At 45.0% G+C, this 19927-nt stretch overlaps 1 protein-coding gene across 3 annotated transcripts in view; it reads left to right on the forward strand.

Annotated features, from left to right (window-relative positions):
- The first annotated feature begins 1139 nt into the window (after window positions 1-1139).
- ARHGAP21 (Rho GTPase activating protein 21) overlaps window positions 1140-19927 on the forward strand; it is a 118215-nt gene continuing 99427 nt past the window's right edge. For 2 of the 3 annotated variants that reach the window (XM_084282748.1, XM_084282750.1), the window contains exon 1: window positions 1768-2339. In XM_084282748.1, the coding sequence (XP_084138874.1) occupies window positions 2265-2339 (75 nt within the window). In that variant the 5' untranslated portion in view covers window positions 1768-2264. Of the gene's footprint in view, window positions 1188-1767; window positions 2340-19927 lie in introns of those variants that run through there. The other variant, XM_084282749.1, reaches the window with a different exon arrangement.

Below are 19927 nucleotides of genomic sequence, written 5' to 3' on the forward strand. Positions count from 1 at the left end.
TTCCAAAAAGCAAAAGTGCCCCAATTGTTCCCTTTCCTCGCCCCTTAAAAATCTCGGGTGATTTTATCTCTGATCTTTTCAACTTCTTGACAACCATGGACTTGATGATATTGTAAGTTTGTTCAGGGGTTGGATGGCAAATAAATCATAAAGTGTATGTCAACGAGAAATTATTAGGGAGCTTGACAAAATCATTCTGTGAGTTGCTAGGTGGGCAGCAGCATGCTTAATTAAAATATGTGTATGTAATCTGTGGTCCAGGTCAGGTTCAGCTATGAAGTACTCTTCAACATCAGAAATTTATGAGGACCTGAAAATGGAGGTCTAACATTGCCTTCACACATTGACTTCAGAAACTACTACATGTTTTAGCTGTATATACATCTACAGAAATCCATGGAATCACATGGGATTGTAGGTAGGCATGTAAATCAGGGTGACGAGACTTGTGTTGTAATATACTTTTACGTTCAGTGGAGGGTAGATGTGACCATTTGACAAGGATCAGCATTTGGACGTCCAGGCTCCTCTCGGTTCTCAGGAAGCCAATATTCCTACCTGCTGCGATGGGAGTGGTTGCTGCATAAGCAGGCCAGTCACCTCCTTTCTGAGGTCACTGAGAATAGCTAAGTAAATAAATAAAACCACACAACCCCAGCACATTATTACTATTCTGAGGGCACAAATGAGACGGGATCTTTATTTCATGCAAGTCACTTTATTTTCAGTAGCTACCTCTCACGGAGACTTCAGTTGTCCAGACGCTGTTCTGGAATGAAGAAAAAGAAAAAATAAAATGAAATAGAAAGGTCTCAGTGGTAAGACCGAAGCAGGGGACACAGGGGACGTTTATTTTCGGTGCCTTCACCGTGACACCATGGCCAGGCTCCTGCCAGCCCTCAGGCTGCGGGGCACCGGCCCGGGAGCGCAAGGACCGGGTGCAGCTCGGGGCCTGCCACAGACGCACCAAATCCTTCTCCAGGGCAGAAAAAGGGGCGATTGTTCCCCTGAGGGACCCGAAAAAGCCGGTGGGGAGGAGAGGCGAAGCGCGGGGCGCTCCACACGGCGGGGCGGTCGCTGGCAGCCGGCTCCTGCCCTCTCGGTGTCGTCTGAGGAGGGCGGATTTTTGGAGGCAACACAGCCCGCCGGCCCGGAGGCGGGGGAAAGGGGACGGCGACCGGAGCCGTGTGAGAGCGAGAGGGGGGCCGGCGGCGGGGGCAGCGCCCCTCAGGGCCGGGGAGAGGCGAGGCGAGCCCGGGAGGCGCTGGGGCAGCGCGGGGGCCCCGTGGGGGCGGCGGGGCCGGGCGGGCCGCGGCTCCCCCGCTCCGCGGCCGGTGCCCAGGTGGCCCCAGGTGGCCGGGGCGGCGCAGCTGGCACTGCCTCACGGCCGGGGAGCGGCGGGGGGCAGCGGCGAGGCCCGAGGGAGGGGCGGCGGGCGGGGCGCGGTGGTCTGATCGCCGGCGGCCCTTGCGACGTAGCCGGGAGGAGGAGGAGGAGGAGGGGGGAGAGGGAGGGAGGGAGGGAAGCAGGGCGCTGGCTGGGAAGCCAGGAACAAAAGCCCGGCTGCGGGAGCGGCGGGGCTTGGCCTTCGCCGAGCTCTTTTGTCGCCGCTTCCCAGCCGGGGTTGGGGCGGCTGCGGGGCCCCCTGGGCGAGTTGAGCAAAGTTCGGGACGGGACGCGACGGGACCGGCCCCGGGGCGCGCTCCCCGCCCGCCGCCTCCCTTCCCCGGCCCGGCTCGTCCCGGCCCTGCCCCGGGCGGCTCGCCCCGTGCCGCCGCCAGCCCGCGTGTGGCGGGCAGGGAGGGAGGAGGAGGAGGAGGAGGGAGGGAAGGAGCGGGCGCCTCCCGCCTCCGCCTCCCTCTCCTCCCCGCGGCTGGGGCTGTGGATAGGAGGAGTTGGAGGAAGAGGAAGATGACGAGCGAGTGCAATTAGCCTAACAAGGGACGGGTGGCGGCGGCTCCGCGCCGGGGACTGACACCTCCGCTCTTTTCTCTCTTCTCTCTCTCCGGCTCCAGCCATGAAGGCAGAAGCGGGGCAGCGCGGCTGAAGCCCCGGGGCCCGTCCCGGCGCTGTGCCCCATGGCCGCTGCGTGACGGGGCCGGCCCGGGCTCGTCGGCGGCGTGGCCGCGCTGGGTGTGTGCGAGCGGCTTCGGCGCTGCCTCCCCCCCCACACACACACCTCTTCCCGGCTCCTTTCCCTTCTTCCCGTCCCCGATGTGGGCTCCAGCGGACTCGCCCCTCCTTTGTAGCCGGGAACTGAAATAATGGCGACCCGGTGGGCAGCCGGGCCGCCCGGCGGAGATGGAGACACCGAGCCCCCCCCGGGCGGCAGCGGCCAGGTAGGAGCGGGCGGGTGCGGGGCTGGCTCGCTTCTCTCCTTCCCTCTCTCCCTCTCTCCCTCCTTCCTTTCCTCCCCTCCTGCCGCGGGGAACGGCTTGGCTGGAGCGGGCTTAATGGCCGCCCCCCTCCCTCCCTCCTCCCGCCCTCTCCCTCTCTTCCTGCCCGCCCGCCCCGCAGCCGCTGGGAGCCGTGTGGCGGCCCCGGCCCTGCCCCGCTTGCCCCATCCGAAGCCCCTCAGCGTCCCCGAGTGGCCTCCCCCCACCCTTCAAAAGCCCGACCTGGCACCCTAAAACCCTGCCCAATGCCTCAGCTCCCAGCTGGCTGTTAATAGTCGTAAATATCAGCGAAACGACCCGGAGCTCGCATCCAGAGAAACAGAGCTAACGGCTCCGGCCGCGTTGCTCCAATACCCGCCTTTAAACTTTCATTTGCAAACTTCTGTCTTTTTCTAACTTTTGTGACAGAAAGCTGGCTGGAAGCCGGGTAGGGCTGTGGGGTGGGTGTCCTTTATGTAGACGGTCCCCTTTTGTTTGCTGAAATTGGCACGCAGGAGACTGATAGGTTTAAACCTGGAGAGCTCAAAAAATGGAAGGTTTTTTAATTTCAGAAGTGCCAGGGTTTGTTTTACCGCTATCCTCGGTTCACCTTATTGCCTCGATCCCAAAGTGGCACATATGGTGGTGTAAGATTTTCTTTGCTGCCGTTGCCTCGGTTAAGGGAGTCACGCAGGCTCTTAAAGCAGGTGGGTTAGGTGAGGACAAAATGGGGAGGGATAAGTAAAAACAGAAGATGCTAAGATTTAAGGGTTAGCCATGAATTGTGCTTGTTAATTTCTGTGTGGATTTTATACGTTGTTACTGATACCCTTTTTTGAATGTAACTGAAAACAAGGCCATTTTTGGAGAACGTATCCTGTAATACTATTTAAATAGTGTGGGAAGAGGGGAGAAGCCACATGGCCAAGTGTAAAAGTGAAAATCTGCTTTTTAATTCTGTCGTGTTGAGGCTGCTGGTCTTTTGGCACTGGTGCTGTTGTCACAATCCACCTCTCCCTGCTGTGGTGAGCCCTAATGAGGCCTCTGGCACCTTTGGAGCTCATCTTAGAGCTGTCTAACCGGGGACTGCTAATAGGTATGGAATTGCAAAATGGGCTGCGCTGCCTGTTGTTTTACCTGGTATTTCTGTGTTGCAGTTAACATTTAACTGCTGGAAAATATGCACTTACACTGATGACTGCCTTAATCACAGCAGGCCTGAAATAATCTTTGCTTGAATGAAGATAGCCCTCATGAATGCCTAATTGAGGTCGTAATGCATTCTTAGTTCCTTTCGTGCACGTATTCCTGCATGGTTTAAAGTACAATTTATTTATTTGTTTTTTCATAGATTGGTGTAAAATGCCAAGAGAGAGTTGAGGGGCTGTGGTTTGCGATCTGCTGTCTGAGTTCAGCTGATGAAATGGTTACTGTGTGCAGTCCTGGTGTGAACAAATTCCTTTAACTCCAAAATAGGACTTGTATTGAACACTGGGAACCTCTTTTCATGTGAAAAAGGATCAGAAAACACTCGATGAAATTACTGTAAAAATGAGTCTTTGCAAATTCAAGAAGTTCCTGCTGTTGTAGGATTTTATAGTGTGTTCATACTTGACGTGCAAGGTATTGGGAATTTTGGGAAATGATTTATGCTTTTGGCACACTATCTCCCATATGTTGTTCACATTGTCATGCAGTATTAACTCATGTCCATGTAATAATGTTTAGCTGTAGACCTGTACACACAGCAAGATGTCATGAGGAGGACTCCAAGCATAGCTTGTGTTCATAATGGGCAAGGCAGTTGCAAGAGAAACTAGGATTTCCAGCCAGATAAAGGCTTTGGAAGGGTACAGCTATAAACACTGGGGCTTGATAAGAACAGAACTTGTCCTATGTCTTCAAGATCACTGGTTGTACAAAGAAAAGGAACTTTTGAGTATGAAACAAGTGTGTATCTTTATAACACAGAGGTGGGAAAATTGTGGACATGCAATTTGACTCCTTTGGGTAATGCATATATGGGTAGATAATTTTTTTTGTTTGGATGCATCTTTACTCTGATATTATACTTTTTTTTTTTTTTTTTGTCATGCTTTGCCATGATTTCTACTTTTTTATTTTCACTTTTTTTTTTTTTCTTTTTCCTTGACACTGCACCTGGAAGTCTTTCGCGCTACAGAGCCCCTTCACTGAAATGATTTTTGAGAACAAAGATGACGCATTCAGGCTTGCAGGCTCCCATCTGAACATACAGCGCCTGTTCAAAGGGACAGATCACGTATTCTGGGCTCTTGGGGGAGCTGGCAGAGAGGGCCAGGGACTCTCAGGGCTGTTTGCCATTCTTTTTGAAATCTGACACACATTTGCAAATGGGTACAAGAATCGCTGAGCTTGTGCTCATAAGGACAGATAAGTGAGAGTGCTTTTTCTGGCTTTTAGATTATTAGGCATATACTATCTCCATTTTGTCAGGTTGCAGCAGTGTTTTGCTGTAGTGATTAAGCCCTGTTGAGGTACAGGCAGTGCTGTGCTAGTCACAACATCACATTTATAGCTCTGTCCAGATTTGAGACCGGAGCTGCCGTTTTTTGTTAGTGTAAGTTTGAACTCTCTTTCCCTGCTTAGGAAGGCATGAAAAAGTGCTCTTTTTGGTTTTCCATTCCCACTGTTTTGCATTTACTTCAAAAGAATTACTAAATCAGTTTGTGGTGTAGCTTGCTGTTATCTGTATTAAGATGAAATTGTGGTTTATATTTTTTCATCCTACATTTAAACGCTTTTCAATGTTTGTAGCTTTTAAAAGGTAATTTTTATGGTAAACAATAATTTTGTCCACTTATGAACACTAAAATACTTTGTCAAATAAAATTTATTAGAGTTTTTGATACTTTTTTCTGTTGGAACTCAGAGCACATGCACGTTTAGATTTTTGTTATTGGAAGCATCTAATACTGCAAAGAAATTTGGAGCATGATGTCTTTTTTGTCTCTTTTATTTATTTATTTTTTGCTTAACAGATAAAGACAGTCTACTGTGCCTAACAATTTTAGAGATTCCTGTGTGTTTTTGCATTTGGCAGTAATTAGGGAGTACATTTCCATAGGCTTCAGTAAAAGAAAAGTTAGTTTCTTTAGTATTTTTACGAATTCAGTATTTGTGGTTGAAAAGAAAGGGGGAGAAAACCCCACAATATTTTTCTTTTACTCCTTATCAGAGAGAGCAAAACTGCATAAACTGGAAGGGTCAGGAACCAGAGAAGGGCAATGATGACAGTAAAAATAGAAAATGATTGGCATTTTCACTAACAATAATTAGTAGACTGTGCTTGCTATTTTAGCAGCCTGGTTGGGATGGCATTGGTAGGCTCAGAGTGGCGACACCCAGGTGTTAAGTGTCTCTACTGGAGGAGCACAAGCGCTGGGAGGCTGTAGTTAGGTTCTGTGTTTCAGTCTTTACATAATTTTGCCTGCAAATGTGTAAGCTGCTCTGTCAGTATCTTTGGAGACCAGTGCTTCTCTGTGCTTGAGTAGAGGCATCACCATGATGTATAATGAGGTTCAACCAGAATGTATTTGGTAAGTGACAACATAAAGCAGTAAACAGTTAATTTTCTTCAAGAAGAGGAAGGGATGTGCCTTCAAATGTAGATGTGTCTGATGCTTTTGTAAAAGTGACTTTCTTCTTCTCCAAAAGACGCCTTTGTTGATTGCACCACTTAGATAATTGCTTGAAAAACAAGAGTTTTTGTAAGAGAAGCCTGATGGATTAAAGAATGCTTTGAGCTGTATCAGTTCAGAGTAAGTGCATTTACTGTATGCAGTGTATGTTCTGTAGGGTAAATCACAGAATATCCTGAGTTGGCAAGGACCCACAGGGATCATGGAGTCCAGCTCCTGGCTCCACACAGGGCCACCCCAAAACCAGACCCTGTGTCTGAGAGCCTTGTCCAAACACTTCTTGAGCTCCAGCAGCTCGGTGCCATGACCACTGCCCTGGGCAGCCTGTCCCAGTGCCTGACCACCCTCTCAGTCAAGAACCTTTCCCTAACCCCCATCCTGACCCTCCCCTGTCCCAGCTCCATGCTGTTCCCTTGGGTCCTGTCGCTGTCCCCAGAGAGCAGAGCTCAGCGCCTGCCCCTCTGCTCCCCTGGTGAGGGAGCTGCAGGCCGCCATGAGGCCTCCCCTCAGCCTGCTCTGCTCTGGGCTGAGCAAACCCAGGCCCCTCACATGTCTTCCCCTCTAGCTCCTTTGCCATCTTTGTAGCCCTCCCGTGGAGGCTCTCTGCCAGCTTTATGCCCTCCCTGGTGCACCCCAGGGCACACGGCTGGCTCGTGGCCAGCTGGCCTCCAGCACAGCCCCCAGGCCCCTTTCCTTGGGGCTGCTCTCCAGCCTCTCGCCCCCAGCCTGTGCGTACAGCCAGGGCTGCCCTGTCCCAGATGCAAAATCCAGCATTTGCTCTCGTTAAATTCCATGTGGTTGGAGATTACTGATTACCCAGCCCTCTAATTTGTCAAGATCTCTGCAAGGCCTCTCTACACTTGAAGGAGTCAACAGCTCCTCCTTAGTCAACAGCTAATTTAGCGTCATCTGTAAACTTAGTGTATATTTAAGTCCTGTGTCCAAATAACTTACAAAAGCATTAGGGTGAGCTGTCTCTAAAATGTTTCTCTTTAGCAGTTGTAGCAAACATCACAACACCAATCGGAGCTTTTTCCTTCTATAAGCACTTTAACAAAATTCCTATTGTTAAACTGAATGTGGAAAAAACATCTCTACTTCTGATGTATTATTTCTGGTCTGTGCTATTTACTTGCATACACCAAAACCAACTGAGCGGACTGTTGGGGAAGAGAAGACATCTCATGACACTTCTGCACTTTATGCATTTATGGTCTTGTACTACTTGAATGTACAAAAACGTCTTCCTGTAGGTGGATGACTAAAACGTAGCTCAGCAGAAGAGCATTGGCTCTGCAAAGAGTAAAAGCTGAGTTTTAAATTTGTGAATGCAGGCGTATGGTGCTGTGTAGATGGTGATGAGAACATGAGTGTGTGCAACCTGTGGGCACTATAAAAAGAAAAACTTTCTGTATCTTTTCCTGAGGAAACTTGCGTTGCGGTGTTTGGTTAACCTGTTAGCAATATATCCTGGTGCTTAATGCTGAGCTTATTTTTTTCTTTAACAACTGGAGGATGGAGAAAAATGAAGCTATTCTGGCATTCAGTGGTTTTGTGTTCTTCATTGCTGTTGTTTGTACGTTAAATTGCAGAGGCTAGGAAGCAGAATATAAAAACTTAGGAAATGATGTTAAATGAAAAGGGATTTATTTCCTGTTGTTAATAAGGGGTCATTGTTTCTAAAAGGCCTGGCTTAGCTGTGCTGTAAATGGCGGGGCTTCGTAGCTGGCACTGAAGCTGTGTGTTAATGGACAGGACTGCAGACGTCAGGCTGATGAGCTGTTAGCTATGACTCCTCCGTTGTAGAGACATCAGATCCTGTGATCTCATCAAATCCTTGAATTTAGTGCCTTGCTATAGAGGAAGAGTTCGTCTGTCTCCCATAATAGGTAATATATGTACTAAATAACACGTTGTGCCAAGCATAATAGATAAACAGTGAATGAGAGCTGTCTGGTCAGATCAGTGGATGAATGGGGATAATCATGTCACACTTCACCTGTTTATTTACACAGAATGCAGGTTACTGTAAATAGTGTGTATCTCCTGTCCAACTCCTTTTTTGTCTTGACACTTTCAGTATTGTTATGGAGTCCTGGTATTTTTTCCCCATCACTCAGCAGTAGGTGTATGCAGCAGAAGCGTAAGCCCAGGTGATGGGTGGGAACAGCAACATCAAACAGGCTTTGACTGCATTCATAGCAGAAGTTCGACACGTCTTGTAAACCTGAAAGTGCCAAAAGAAAGAATTCTTTTAATCTTCTGGTTGCAAGGTGGGATAAGCTGTTTTATGTATGTGGTTCTTAAATAGTTTGAGACTTCTCAGCTGGGAGGCTTCCTCTGTTGTGTTTTTGCCTTTTGTGTTGCTTTTAAACCGGGTGAAATGCATTTTTCTCTTACTCTCTTTACGTGGTAACTCTAGCTACTCCCAGAGTTGTTGTTTATCTTCTTCTTTTAGTAATGGTGAAACAATTTTGAGTGTCCTGTTTTATTGCTGCTGGTAGTCTTGAATCAATCTCATCTGGGAAAATGATGATAAGAGCTTAGAGACTGGGTCACTTGCTGACAGGAAAGTAGGAACTAGGCAAAGCCATGTGCTCTTTGAGTCTCTTTATGTTGTGGAGATAGACCTATGGCATCTTTCTGAATTCGTATACCCTATTATAGTTTTGAATGTCATCAATGAATTGTGTTCAGTGGGAGGTGTTGCTGCTTTATATTTTCCGTTGATTTTTTGCACAAAAACTTGCAGTTCAGAAGGTGTTTATGAGCAGAGCTCAGCGAGCTGTAATTGTAGCTCCCTGAACATCACAGTGTTTGAGAGAGCCTGATGCAGATCGTGATAGTAAATATTTGGTGCCGAGCATGAAAGGTGCTGTGTGGGCATTCTGGAAAAATACAGACAGCTGTTTATAGATTTTGACTCTGGCTTGCCACCGTGAGCATCTACCTTTGGGAGCGCAGGTTGTGGGCTTACTTTTGTTTGAATTTTTCCTGATTTCCTTCTGCCAGCAGCTGCTGCTTTGCTCCCAGTGAATGAGGTGCCTCCTTAGGGGCCATGGCTAATTACAGATCGGCTGTTGGCGGAGGGGTGCGCTTTGAGATAGACGATTTTCTTTTATGTAAGTGTCATTTGCATAATGTGTTAGGACACACTGTATGGAATGCATTAAGCGCAGCAAATACACTGTAGGGAACGGTCTTGCGCTGACATCAATGGGCTGCCTAGATGACCTAATCTTCCTTATTTTTAATTTTGAGGTTTGTGCTGTTTTTCTGCTTGGAAGGACAGGAAAGAGAAATAAAATAGCAAGCTTTAAATCTTACTGAGAAGAGAGATGTTAAACACTTCTGAGTAATGGTTGTAGTTGGTACCAATCAGTTGAAAGGAGAAATGTGAGCCTGTTTCTGAAGTGATCTTGTGTTTTTACTGATGGGAGTGGTAGTGTGCCCTCCTAGTTATGTCTTTGGATACTTCGTGTACTTTTAACGGAGTACTATTCCCTATTTAAATTTAGATGACAATCACTCGCCCTTTAAGAAACCATTTTATTGTCCTTTCTTATGTTCCAGTTTTTCTTCGAAGTATATGGGACTTTATTAAGAAGTATTAAGAAGCTGAGAATCTCAGAGGATGTAAACTCTTGGGGAATTAAAAAACAAAACAAAACAAAAACAATGTTGCTTAAATCATCTTGACAATAGTGTTGAACATATTGATGCCCTCTACTTCAAATTTCTGTTTACTTCTTAAGTGTGAGGGCAGAAGGGGCTAAAATATAGATAAATTTCCTACGAGATTTAACATTGGATGTGAATAGGTGTCATGGGTGCTGCCTGTTTTGACCCTGGGACGAGCTCAAGGAGAACAATTAAACTCTCCGAAATCCCGTACGGATTATTTGGCTTGTGACAGATGCAGTCTACACAATGATATGTTTATGGTATTGGGACAGACTTCTCAGCTGTGAGAACTACAGTTAATTAAAACTTTCCATGTGCTGTGTTGAAGAGTTATAGTTGAAAAACTAGTTTATGAAACAAAAGCAACGTTCATCTCAAAACTTCAATGCAGTTCAACTTTTGAGGAAAACATCGTGCTCATCCAAGGACTACCCTGCTGTAATGAAATGTGGAAGTGGTTGATTTCCTAAGAAACGTGGGTGATATCTTAACACAATTCTTTAATTAAACTTTGGGTCTGTTGTAGTTTAGGCATGTTTAAACTTGAATGTCCTTGGGATTAGACTATTTTAAAAGGCCAGGGTTCATTCGGTGCTTGCATGGGTATGCAGAACCATCGAATTTCCTGATGATGCAAGAACTGAGAGCCAAAACATTTTGTTGTTGTTTGGGCCAGCAAAGAAGCAGCAGATCTAGTATGTGCACTTCAAGCAGGTGGCTCTTACTACCTTTAAGTTCTGACCTGTGTTTTTTTTTTTTTCTTTCTTTAAGATAAAGATCTGATTAGGGTTAAGTTAGGGAGGAATGCCTCAGTGCTCACGTAGCAGCAGGCAGTCTCGTTGCAGTTCATGCTTTGTTTTTGTTGCTGTGCTTTTCTCCTCAGCTTTCCAATTTTGATGTAACTTTAATAGCGAGCCCATGATTATGGTGAAAAGCATTCTCATGTGTAGCCACAAACATTTCTTATTCATCAATGGTTGTAAAATCCTACTTGTCCCTTCTTGCATGCGTTTTAAAATTTTATTATCCTCAGTCACCATGGTAAAAGGTGAGTAAGTAAACTTCGCCTGGAGTAATCAATTCTCATGGCAATTTTACAGGCCTCCTGCTCCAGCCTGTGTACTTTGCCCTGTTTTTGTACGGGTTTGGTCTGAATACCGTCTGGTGTTTTTTTTATTTATTGTTTAAATTTGTTGGAGAAGTTTTGGGACTACCTGTGAGGTGGGATTTGAATGTAATTTCCTTCCTGGCCTCAAGAAAGTAAGAACGAATGGCTGTTGTACTGGTCCTAGGACGTCAAAGTGTCTTGTCTCTACAAATTGGCATCGAGAGGAAAGCTAGAACACAGAAACAAGTTTGTGTGGATGATCTTCAGTGTTTCTAGCAGTCTGTGCTAGAATCAGAAGCTGGAGTAATTCAGCAGCCATAAATAGCTTGGTGGGCTGGTGTTCTGATCCTGATGTCATGGAAGTAATCTTGCAAGCTCATTAATTGCATCTCTTTTGTTCTCATTTAAAATAAATAAAAAGTAAAATGTTGATTATTATTTTAAGAACTCCATACCTGACCAAAATGGTCCTTGCAGCCCAGTTGTGGAACAAAGGCTTTTTCTGTATGAAGTATTACAAAACAGTGTTGTATAATGGATACAGGCCAGCGCTAGCAGCAGTTCAGAGCCTGTGCCCTTTAGCTGTTCTTTATGACTTTACAGGTGGTTTTGAATAGTTTGCTCTCTGTTTGCGTTTTGACTGAGAATGATTCAGCTGTATGGCTAAGAAGGCCTGGTAGCTTTCTGCTGTTTTCGTGAGTTGAATGACAGTGCGAAAGGAAAGTGCTTATGTTTCTGTTTGCCTTTGTACAGACATAGACTTTGTCCATACACTTGGAGTTGGTGTGTCTAGGTTTGTTCTGTGGCTTCCCTCTCCATTTTTCTCTGTCTCAGGGATAGCAGTACAACCAGAAAGTCTCAAGACAAAGGGCAGCGATGATAATTGAGCACACGGAGTTACCTGTCCACCAAAAACAATTAAGGAAGCCAGGACTTCACAGTTTGGGAAGGAACTAGAACTGGAGAGACAGCTTGAGATGTCAGGAGAAGGATCTTTGCCAAGAGGGTGGTCGGGCACCGGGACAGGCTGCCCAGGGTAGCAGTCATGGCAACAAGCTGCTGGAGCTCAGGAAACATTTGGAAAACGCTCTCAGACACAGGGTCTGGTTTTGGGGTGGTCCTGTGTGGAGCCAGGAGTTGGACCCTTGTGGGTCCCTGCCAGCTCGGGATATTCAGGGATGCTGTGTTGTAGCGTTCTTGACCTCTCTTGAATTTATGTGGGCCAGCTTTTCACTATCTATACAAAAACTTGGGGGTGTCAGATGAGTGTGGTAGAGTAAGAACAGGCGAAAGATGATAGCCCTTATGCGTAACAGTTATTTAAGCATGTTACTATTCACCGTAATATTTTGGAAGCTAAAGGTGTCTATGTAGACTGAAGGATAGCCAGGATATTTTTTTAGAAAAGCAATACTTTGAGAGTTTCTAAATCACCTGGTAGTGGAATGAACTAGGGATTTGTAAATAATCGAAGCTGGGAGAGTTTTCTAGTGGTGCTTGCTCTTGGGTTCTTCCCTAATTGTCTGCAACTGTCTGCGTTGGCCACCGCTGCAGACAGGCTGGGTGGACCTTGGATCTGATCTACAGGTGTTACCGTATCTTCTGATGCCAGTTCCATGGTAGCTTATCAGAATTCCTCCTGTGTTCAGGCCTTGAGACTGTGGTTCCGTACTAAGCTGAAGCACGGCGGCTGTTTGCTATTAGCAGCAGGAAATGCAGCTTTTCAAATGTTTGGGATTTTGACCTATTTTTGATTCTTAAAGGTTCAGGCTAGATATCAAACTTAGTCCTTGCTTTTGTTCGTTTTTGTAAAAGTTACTATTAATTCTTGTTACACCATGTGTCTAATGTTCCCCAGGTTGTAGTAGTTCAAACGAAATGCCTAATTGCCTGCTTGCGTGTTCGCCCTATCTGTTCCTCCAGCCTCTCCCAGCTTCAAGAGAGAGCAAGGTGATGGCGTGGCTTGTACGCAGAAGTTAAGCACGTTGTTGTAGTTTTCGTGTTTCTTTCCTATTTGCTTACGATCATGCCAGTATTTTTTGTCTGTTTTCTGTATTACTTTTACTGGGCTGCATTACATTGCAAGAGTTTATTCTTGATTCCACGTCTTGGAAGTTCTGCAGCAGCAAGCCCAGTAGATCCATAGGAGCTAGTGGAGAACTCCATTCAGTGAAGGGTCTTCAGGCAGTTGGGTCTGCTGACTGCTGTAGGAGAGTTTCCTGTGCTCCTCTTCCACTCCACGTCTGTGGTTACCAGCTGAAGGAAAGAAGAGGCTCTTCGAGGGACTGTTCAGCAACCTACAGAGCTTCCAGGGCTGCTGGTGTGCAGCTATGAAATATACTGGAGGCAGAAGCAAAAAGCAACTTCTCCCCTTCACCAATCCTAAAAAGCAGTTCTCAAGAAGATTAAGGGGCTAATCGCTTACCAAAAGGACTATGAAATGAGGTGAATGAAACCACAAAATGGTTTTGTTGAGGTTGGCTCTTTGTCTTTTGTGGGTGGGCAGAGCAACAGTCCACCCTGTGCCCCCCAACCCATGCTGCTGTTATTAAGGCTAAACGTTTGTATTTGAAGCCTGAAATGTTTAAAGGCTTCTGTAGTGAAGATGGTTTCTGCTCATGTAATTAGTGATTCATGGCTCTCAGCAACTGAATTCTTCAAGGTGAGTGAGCAGAGACAGTGGTGGTGCGAGGTGGTTAGTCAGCAAGGTGTGGACAGGGTAAACAGTTCTCCCGGGTAAACATGTATGCAGGCAATCATTTTTTCCTTATTTAAATTGAATTGGGGAATTGTGTAAACCTAAATTCCAAAAATTCTGGAAGAGATCTTCTCTTCAGTTCAAGACTGATCTCTTAGACCGTCGTGATGCTTGTTTTTTGCATTATCTGGTGGGTGTTTATTTGGGAAGAAGATCCCTCCCACACTTCCTTCAGTGTGTTAACCTTTTTGTCCATTTCGTGGCCAGTTGTCCATCGCTTGGTCTGTGGGTGATGCAACGTCAGTGGGTGACGTAGCAGTTGTCTCCAGGCTCTTTGTCAACTCGGGAGTGGGAACCAGAAGTTTGGAAACAGAATTTTATATGTAATGTTGTGTGTCTGCTGTGAGGGAGGTGAAGCACTGTGATGTCTGTCTCCTTTTGGATAGTGCCAAGAGGGTGAATCATCATGTTTCAAAGTGTTTTTAACTCAAGCCATTAATGCCACCGGATGAGTTGATGGAAAGGCATTATGTGTGAGATTAAGAACAGGATTTGTGGGAGTGACTTGACCTTAAGTTCAGTTAATGCTGTGGTTGCTTCCCCCCCTTAGATAATCCGGCCAGGCAGAGTTCTCTTTGCTCCTTAGGGCCCAGGATACCATGAGCTTTCATTCCTTGGAAGGCTCTTGTCTTGCCTACTTGGTGAGCAAGAAAGCAGGAATTACAAAAATATGTTCTCAAATGAGGATTACTGAGCTTTCCAAGCCATGAGGAACAGAGAGGTGGTAGTTCTTGTCTTGTATTTAACTCCTGACACCATAGTCTCTTTGAGGAACTTGGTTTCTTCCTTCTTCCCTCCTTTGGGAAAGGAATAGGACTAGTTGTCTTCTCAAATGTCACTAAATTTTCACTACAGAAATATTTTCCAATTAATTCTTACTCTGTAGTAAAGCCTTTCTGGGCTGCTTTTACTTTTACAACCCTGTTTCTTCACTGTTAGGTTATTTTACATACTGCTGTTACCAGTGGTAGTGGAGGCTTTACTGTTCCATTAGGGTGTTCTGTACTTGGAGTTCCGTCCAGTTCCCAGACGTTCAATCATATTTATTGCCTTAAAACGTTTGCAGTCCAGAATGCTTTTTTTTTTGATTCTTAAGTATGGATGATTTCAGATGTTTGTGAAAATGTATGGGTAGGAAAACCTCATGTGGTGCTTTATATTAATAAAAATTCCTTAAAATTGGAGGGAAAATAGTACTTGCAAACTAATTTAAGATGCTGAGATAAGTGAAAATGATGTTGTTCCTTCTATATTACTTCATCAAATAAAAAAATGTAAGTACTTTCAACTGAAGATTCTTACGGATTTCAGCAGGCTTTGGATCAGCAGTTCTAATAAATGGGCTTTTGGAAATAAAAAAACTTAATTCCTGAGAAAACCAGTTGTGCCTGTTCTGTTACTTTTCTTTAAATAAAGCTGACTGCTTTTTTGTGTTGCGTGCTAGAATATAAAGAGTTTGCATCGTATACTTTCTGCAAGCCTTGTTTACAGGGAATGAGTGCTAGATTTAAGTACAGATACCCTAGGCATCTAAAGATATTTTTTCATAGCGAAGCCTACATCATAGTGGCTTCGACTACAAGTTTATTTTTATGCTCTAAAGCTACATAAACTATCTAAAACCTGGTGTGAGGTTAGCTACGGAAAAACCTCTGAAAATGTGGAGTGTTTTTTTTTTTTTTTTTTGAAGGGGGGAGCATTATGAATTTATCTGAACAAGCTGTAGAGTAGATGAGTTTGTTTCAGGATGGAAGAGTTGATACAATCCTGCAAGCAGCCACCTTTTAAAAGACTAGTTTTTTTTCTTCTCCCCTTTATAGGAAGTCTAGAAGGAATAAGGACTGCTTTTTTGAACGTCTGCAACTTGGAGGAGCTGTAGATATTTCCTCAAATTATATTTAATCTGGTGTCTCCTTCCAGCATCAACAAAATCTGCCTGTTTTAAGAGAATTACCTCTTCCCTGTTTTTTTTCAACTTTAACAAAGCAAAAATCTGATATTTGGTAAATGAATCTTACAGAAGCCTTGTGTGCAAAGGGTATAGGTATCTCACCTGGAAACAACAGTGGGCTCTATGTGCTACCTAAACACTGAGTTGGGAAAGCAGTAAGAATGTAGTAATGCTGTGTTAGGAAATACTGCTTTTAGGGTTTTTTATTGCTACTGCATTTTATCTGTCCTTCAGTTGTGTAATCCTTTTGCAGCTCTTTGTAGCCATCTCTAAATATTCAGTGCATTTTTTCCCATCTCCTGTTGGTGTGTGAATAATGAGTTGTGTTACTGTGAGAATACACCTTGTTGAAAAGCCTTCTTATAAAATTGGAGCCTGGAAACCACTGTCATACCTGATGCAGTTAGTTCTTGGTACTAGACCTTTTTGTGACTCAAGAGCTTCTGGCTCTCTGAGATCAGTATCAGAGTGAGTTTTCTCCTCTGCTTCCTCCTCCCATCTCTGGACACACGTGGTTGTATGTTGCAACTGCAGATCCTGCAAGCGATTGCTGAAGCCAGAAGCTTGAGAAAGGGGTGACACTTGTGTGAATAGCATACTTCTGGTAAAACTAGATGAGGGCGACAAAGAAGAATACACCTTTACACTGCATATTATCAGGGAAACTGTATTGTACATGAACGGTCTGTTAGAGATACGAACCAGAACATAACGGCAAAAAAAAACCAACCAAGTCTGAACCTGATTTTGGCTGTAGCTACCACGTGTGTAGCAGCTGTTGTGTAATGCATTCACACCATTGGAAATAAAATCTGGAATTAAAAACAACTTTCCCAGAATCATTAAATCTCTGAGGTTGGAAGGTGCTGCTGCAGATCATTTTGACGAACCTTTGGCTCAAAGCATTGGCAGCTGGAGCACGATCTCTAGGGCTGCGTACCGCTTGCTTTTGTCTCAGAGAATGGAGGCTCCCAAGCCTCTCGGGGCAGCTTCTTCCAATGTTCAATTAGCCTTATGGTAAAAGTTTTTCTTTATGTGGGATTTCCTGTGTTTCAGGCCACCCGCTGCCTCTTGTCACTTCAGTTGGCACCACTGCCTCCTCATTCTTTGCTATCCCCCCACCTCCTCAGGTATTTATACACAGGGATAAATTCCCTCTTTGTCCACCAGCCTTCTCTAGGCTAAAACAACTCCAGCTCTCAGCCTTTTCTCGTGTGACAGGTGCCTTCAGTCCTTTAATTATCTTCATGGCCACTCACTCCACTCATTTTGCTATGTCCACACCAGTCCTGTACTGGGAGGACACAAGAATTGGACACAGTGCTCCAGATGTGATCTTAGGGCCGAGTAGAAGGGAAGAGCTGCTTCCCTCCGTGTGCTGGCTGTATTCTCTTTGGGGTCCAGGAGGTTGTGGGCCTCCTTTGCTGTGAGGGCATGTCCGTGAACCATGTTCAACCTGTTGACCATTAGGAGCCCCGGGACCTTTTTTTTATGTGAGGCTGTTTTCCAGCCTCATGCTGGTGCTTGGGGGTTATTCCTCCCAAAGTGTAGGACCTGATATTTCCCTTTGAGTTTCATGAGGCTCTAGTTTGCCTGTTTCTCTAGCCTGTCGCCCTCCACCCGAACGGCAGCATACCCAGCTGGTGCATCAGCCACTCCTCCCACTTCGGTATCATCTGCAGACTTGGCTGAGGGCACGCTCTGCCTGATGGTCCAGGTCATCAGAGAAGAGATTAAACAGTCTTGGCCCCAGTATTGGCCTCTGGGGCATGCCACTGGAGGTTGGCCTCTGGCTGGACCTCTTGCTGTTGGTCACAGCCCCTTCAGCCTGGCAGTTCAGCCAGTTTTCAGTCCAGTCACTGTTCATTTATCCAGCCTGGACTTCATCTGGTTGTTTGTGGGAGGTGGTGTCAAAAGCTGCTCTGAAGTGGAGATAAACAACATCCACTGCTCTGCCCTCTTGCACCAAGCCAGTCATCTCCTTGCAAATCGCTGTCAGGTTGGTTAAGCATGATTTCCCACTCATAAATCCACCTTCTTGTCCTTCGTGTGCTTGGAAACCTTTCTTGTTGCCCTTCAGGTTCCTTCCAGATTCAACTCCAGGTGGACTTTGCTATCCTTAAGTCCATTGCTGTGTGTTCAGATGGTGTCTCTGCCTTTCTTCCGGATCACCTGGGTCTTGTTTCAGCTCTTTGTATGCCTCTTTCGTTCATTTGAGTTCAGCCAGAAGCTCCTTGATCATCAAGGCAGGCATCCTTGATTTCCTGCAGGTTGGTATGGGCTGTTCTGAGCTTGGAGGAGGACATCCATGCAAGTCATCTCTTGTCCCTGTTGGCCATAGTCCAATGCTCTCCTCGTCAGTTTGGCCAGCCTCTTGGCAAAGATGCTTTTGTACGGCTTGCTTAGGTTGGCATTTGGTACGGGACAACGCTGGGACTGAGATCCCAGGCTCTACAACTAAAATCATTTTCCGGCGTATTTTTATTACATTTTTAAGAATTCATTCTGAATTGTTTTTTTTGTACAAAGCAAAATAGGAACTGCCCTTAGAGGTTGTTGACCAGGAACTCACACAGGGGAATTAAATTCTGAGAAGAGGAAGTTGCATTAGAGCATTAATCTTTTTCGTCATATAACAAAATTTAAATGCCAGAATATAAAATTAGTAAGGAAATCAGCGAGGAGGCTTGGTAAAGGACTATTAAATAAAACTGAAACAGCAACTTACGTTCCTGCTATTCAGTAACTTTTAGTTACTGTTTTATGCCTGTTGCGTATTCAAAATCTGATTGGAAGTAATGAGCTGAATTTTGCCATCTCTTCAGCCCTCGCTGCATGTTAGCGGTGTGCATGTCTTGTGTGGCTGTTTGACATGATATTCTGTACAAACACTCCCCTACGTTTATAGATTTTGGGACTTCTGCCATTTGATCTGAAGCAGCAACATAGTAATTAAAGAATAAATAAATCTCCCTTGAAGGACAATGCTAGCCAATATACCATCCTTTTACAGACATAGTAAAAATGAACACGAAAAGCTCCAGAAGAGAGCCACTTGTCCAGTTCTGGGTGTTTTTGCACAGTCCTACTACTGTCACTTATGTAATGAGGAGCTTAGCGTGTGTGTAGTAGTTTCATGATTGATAGGTCACAGTGTGCATGCCAGCCCTGTGGTAGGATTGATAGAAGGCATGCCTAAGTTATAATGCGAACTTAATATGACACAAAATGTTGTTTTTTTTTAAGGATCAAGACCTACTTTCTGCTGAAACGTAAGCAACTTGGAATTAAATTTGTGACTTGCTGTTTATTACGTAGTACCGATAGTTTTCCACTGCCTGTTCAGAGGTTTCTGCTGCATGTATTTTTTCTTGTATTCCACACATTCAGCTATGGAAGTTCTTCTTTGAAAACTCCCAACATTCAAAAAGAAATCAGTAGCTTATTTTGTAGGATTTCTGGATGTAGTATTAGTATTCTGCCACACGCTGACAGAAGTCTGATGGATTGTGAGCGATCTAGGATGTGCTTGTTAAAATGGTATGTTTTTTCTTGAAATTAATTTCATTAGGTTTCACTGGCATGTTAACTTTAGACTTAGCGTATAGCTCACTTAAACTACCTGCAGCATTGTAATAGCATTTTGAGTGGTGTGTTTTTTCGCTCGCAGGAAATTTGATGGTGGGTGAATAGTGTTTGAGTTTTTTGAAGTATACTGCTTCAGGTTGTTTTATGTGCTGCTTCCTGGCTTTGTGCACCTGAATTTCTGGTTTACATTGTTTGAGTCAGTCTTGATTAGGTTTTTGTTAGTTAAAGACTTGTTTATATCTCACTAAAAATAGAAATCTGTAAGAAAAATTTAATTATTAGGAATTTGAGATTTCAAGAGCTACTGTACCTATTTCATATTTGCTCTAAGGGTGAGATTTTTACCGTTCTCATTAGTTTTGCATTGTAGCCCACAGTTTTTTGGTTAAAAAATAATTATAAAAAAATCTTCAACCACTTGTGCTGAGTAGCCTAAAAATGCAGATGACTGGCACCCTCTGTCCCCTTACTCATCCTCTGCTCTTCCTTCTGACCAGTTACTTCCCTGCATTGCTGGAGTTTCTTTCCATTATTTAGTGTGTGGCGAAGAATTAATTATCTTTTTAAATGGGTAACAGACTTGAGAGAGGCTGTGGTACTGCATGCTGCTTCGGAAGCTCTGGAGGGGATGGAGGAAGCAATTCAACGAAGGAAAACAAGAGTGCACACGGCTGCTGTGGGCAGCACTGGTGGTGTATTTCTCGTGCTCTACCTGTGCAGCACAGCGGTGCGGTTGGTTGTGTTTGTTGTTCATACCTCTCGCACTCCGTCATCTTCAAAGCA

Source organism: Netta rufina (assembly GCF_964035555.1).
Source record: "Netta rufina genome assembly, chromosome: 2".
In the NCBI taxonomy this organism is placed as follows: domain Eukaryota; kingdom Metazoa; phylum Chordata; class Aves; order Anseriformes; family Anatidae; genus Netta; species Netta rufina.